General features: G+C 52.8%; 1 protein-coding gene across 1 annotated transcript; it reads right to left on the minus strand.

Moving 5' to 3' along the window:
* Positions 1 to 302: 302 nt before the first annotated feature.
* On the minus strand, positions 303 to 950 carry LOC109752186 (uncharacterized). Its single transcript, XM_020311086.1, has one exon. The coding sequence runs from the start codon at positions 948 to 950 to the stop codon at positions 303 to 305; it is 648 nt and encodes a 215-aa protein (XP_020166675.1).
* Positions 951 to 2,786: the final 1,836 nt, after the last annotated feature.

Consider the following 2,786-nt stretch of genomic DNA (forward strand, 5'->3'; position numbering starts at 1 on the left):
GAATTCAAAGATTCACAGTTTTTTTTTTTTGTGCGGGGGAAAGATTCACGGTTGTCTAATTCGCGCGGTGAGTTCGACCATGCAGTGGGAAAGGTTGCCCCCAGAAAGCCAAAAGTACTTTCTATGTTCCAAAATAAGTGCTGTGGTGAGGAAGTACTATATATGAGCGACAGATGAACAGATTGGGATGTAATCACCATTGAGGCATCAATCTACTGTATAGAAAAAAGTGGTGGTCTCTTGTTCACCCGGAAAAAAAAATGGTGGCAATCGGAACGACATTTACACGAACAAGGAAGATGTCATGCAAACTGAGACGGCAACGGGGCAAAAACGTCAAACCGGCAGACCGGGCACGTCGAGTGGCCGCGCAGCCAGACGTCGATGCAGTGCTGATGGAACATGTGCAAGCACGCCGGCAGCCGCTTAACCATGTCTCCATTCTCCATCTCGCCGAGGCACACCGCGCACTCCGACGCGGCGCCTGGCCGCACCGCGGCCTCCTGCTCGCACGCCGGGATGTCGTCCGCGGTGAGCTCGCACGCCGGCGGCGGCTCGAGAACACTTCCGCTTTGCACCATGAACTGCGGAAGATCAACGGAAACGCCGCCGCTCCAGCGCCATAGCTTGCCGCATGCCCACCGGCACGGTAGGCAGAGAAGCCGGCTGACCCCGCGGCGGCACCACTGGAGCGGGCCGAGAAGCTTGGCCAGGCACCGGCGCCCCAGCTCCGACCACGACATGAGCGGGCAGAAGTCGACGCGGTAGAAATTGGCGCCGAAGCTTATCCAGGCGACGAGGAAGATGGAGAGGAAGATGTACTCGAACGTGGTGCCGCCGGCTTCCCTGTAGGCTACTGATACGAGCGCGAAGACGATGATAGCCGAGCCGCCGATGATCCAGAAAGTAATGAAGGCAAATGCAAACACGTGGTGGGAGCAGCAGTCCATGGTTGCCGCCTGACGAGTGTGGCGCCCGCGGCCCGCCACGGGTGGTAAGTGGTAACTCGCGTGATCCTCCGTGTCTTTTTGGCTGTGAAATGCTAGCAGATCTGCCACCCATACATTTGATTTTACTACATGCATGTATATATGGAGTAACAAACGGCATTGCGCAGATCAACATGTTTGTACGTCTGGTTGGTCTAAGTCGTTTGTACGTCTATCTTGATATATGCTTTAGGATTGTCCGCATTGTTTTCCGCAAGAAAATCGACATGTTTGATGTTTGCAGAGGGGATAGGAACCGGGCGTGTCGTGTACGTACGTACAGTGCCAGTGATCCATCAGATATTCTATCTACTTGGAGTGGTGTGTCGGTGTCATCCTCCTCTCAGCGCGCGCTAAACAACGCACACACGTAAATGAATATCCGCCGAACAATATTCCACCGTGTAGTACGCAGGGGCGACGCTAGCTAGAACACGCCTTGGGCCCGGCGACTACTGTCGGTGTTCTGTGATTGGGGTACCTAGACTTGCCTGCCTGCAGCCCAGCACGTGGACTCATTGACAGCCCGGTACGGCCCAGCTACAAAACCCCAAGGACAAGACCCTCGCGAGGGCCCCCGGACTGGTAGGCGAACGACGCCAAGACCTCCCGAGGGGCTGCTCCCCGAGCCTGCCTCCCGAGGAGCAGATGTTTCTATGTAGGTACCCAGCCTCACGAGACTCTCGATGACGTAAGCCATGACGATCAAGGTCTGGTGGGCGTCAATGAGCGTAGAGGAGGACAGTTTCCTCTTTGGTGCTAAGAAGGTAAGGGCGTACGTGGTTTCCCAAGGAGTCCCCCAAAGGTTTTCATTTCGGTGCAATAAGACCAAGACCACGGGCTCGGCAGGACGGATGTCATCTCCGAGCCCACCCCTGTGTCGCGACCAGAAGTTTTGCAGGCGAAGACCACCTTTCGTCAGGATAAGATGTACTTCATGTCCCCTTTCAAATTGGACGTTGTGGAATCCCTTCCAGCCTAAGCTATGAGGGAAGATGGCCAAGGCCACTATAAGTATAGGCTAGTCTCCACCGTAGAGGGATGATCGATCCATTCTCACTCCCTGAGCCCTCACGAGGCAGCTCATCCACTGTACTTGTTCATTCTCATCCTCCTCGCGAGGCAATCCACCACAAAGTAGGAGTAGGGTTTTACACCATAAGATGGCCCTAACCTGGGTAATCTCTGTGTCACTAGTAGAAAAAGAGGCTTCCATACGCCCCCATTAGTCCCCAAAATAATCGAACCGCGACAAAAGGGTTCTTTAGTCGCGGTTCGGGAGGAGACCCGCGACCAACTATCTGGGCCCAACGCGCTCGGTCGACACCTGGCGGACGGGAGGGCTTTAGTCCCGGTTGGCCTGGCCAACCGGGACTAAAGGTCCTCAGGCTGGCTCGAAGGCCTTTAGTCGCGGTTGGCCAGACCAACCGGGACTAAAGGTTAGTCCTTTAGTCCCGGTTGGTGCCACCAACCGGTACTAATGGGATTTGAGGCATTAGTACCCCCCCGGACCGCGTTTTCAGTTTTAGAAAAACCAAAAGAAAATGATGGAAATGTCAATAAAATAAAATAAAATAAGTTTCTCATGTGATATGTGGTCTAGTTGTTGGGAAAATTAACAAATATGAATTTCGACTTTATTTGCAAAATCCCTCTGGAATTTCTTAAAATGGGCATAACTTTTGCATACGAACTCGGATGAAAAAGTTTTTATATGAAAAATCATCTGCTCGAAAAGTTACATCCGAATTTAACTGGGGGAACCCCGTTAAACATTTTCAAAATCCTCAAAAACCT

This window comes from Aegilops tauschii, chromosome 1, assembly GCF_002575655.3.
Source record: "Aegilops tauschii subsp. strangulata cultivar AL8/78 chromosome 1, Aet v6.0, whole genome shotgun sequence".
Classification (NCBI taxonomy): domain Eukaryota; kingdom Viridiplantae; phylum Streptophyta; class Magnoliopsida; order Poales; family Poaceae; genus Aegilops; species Aegilops tauschii.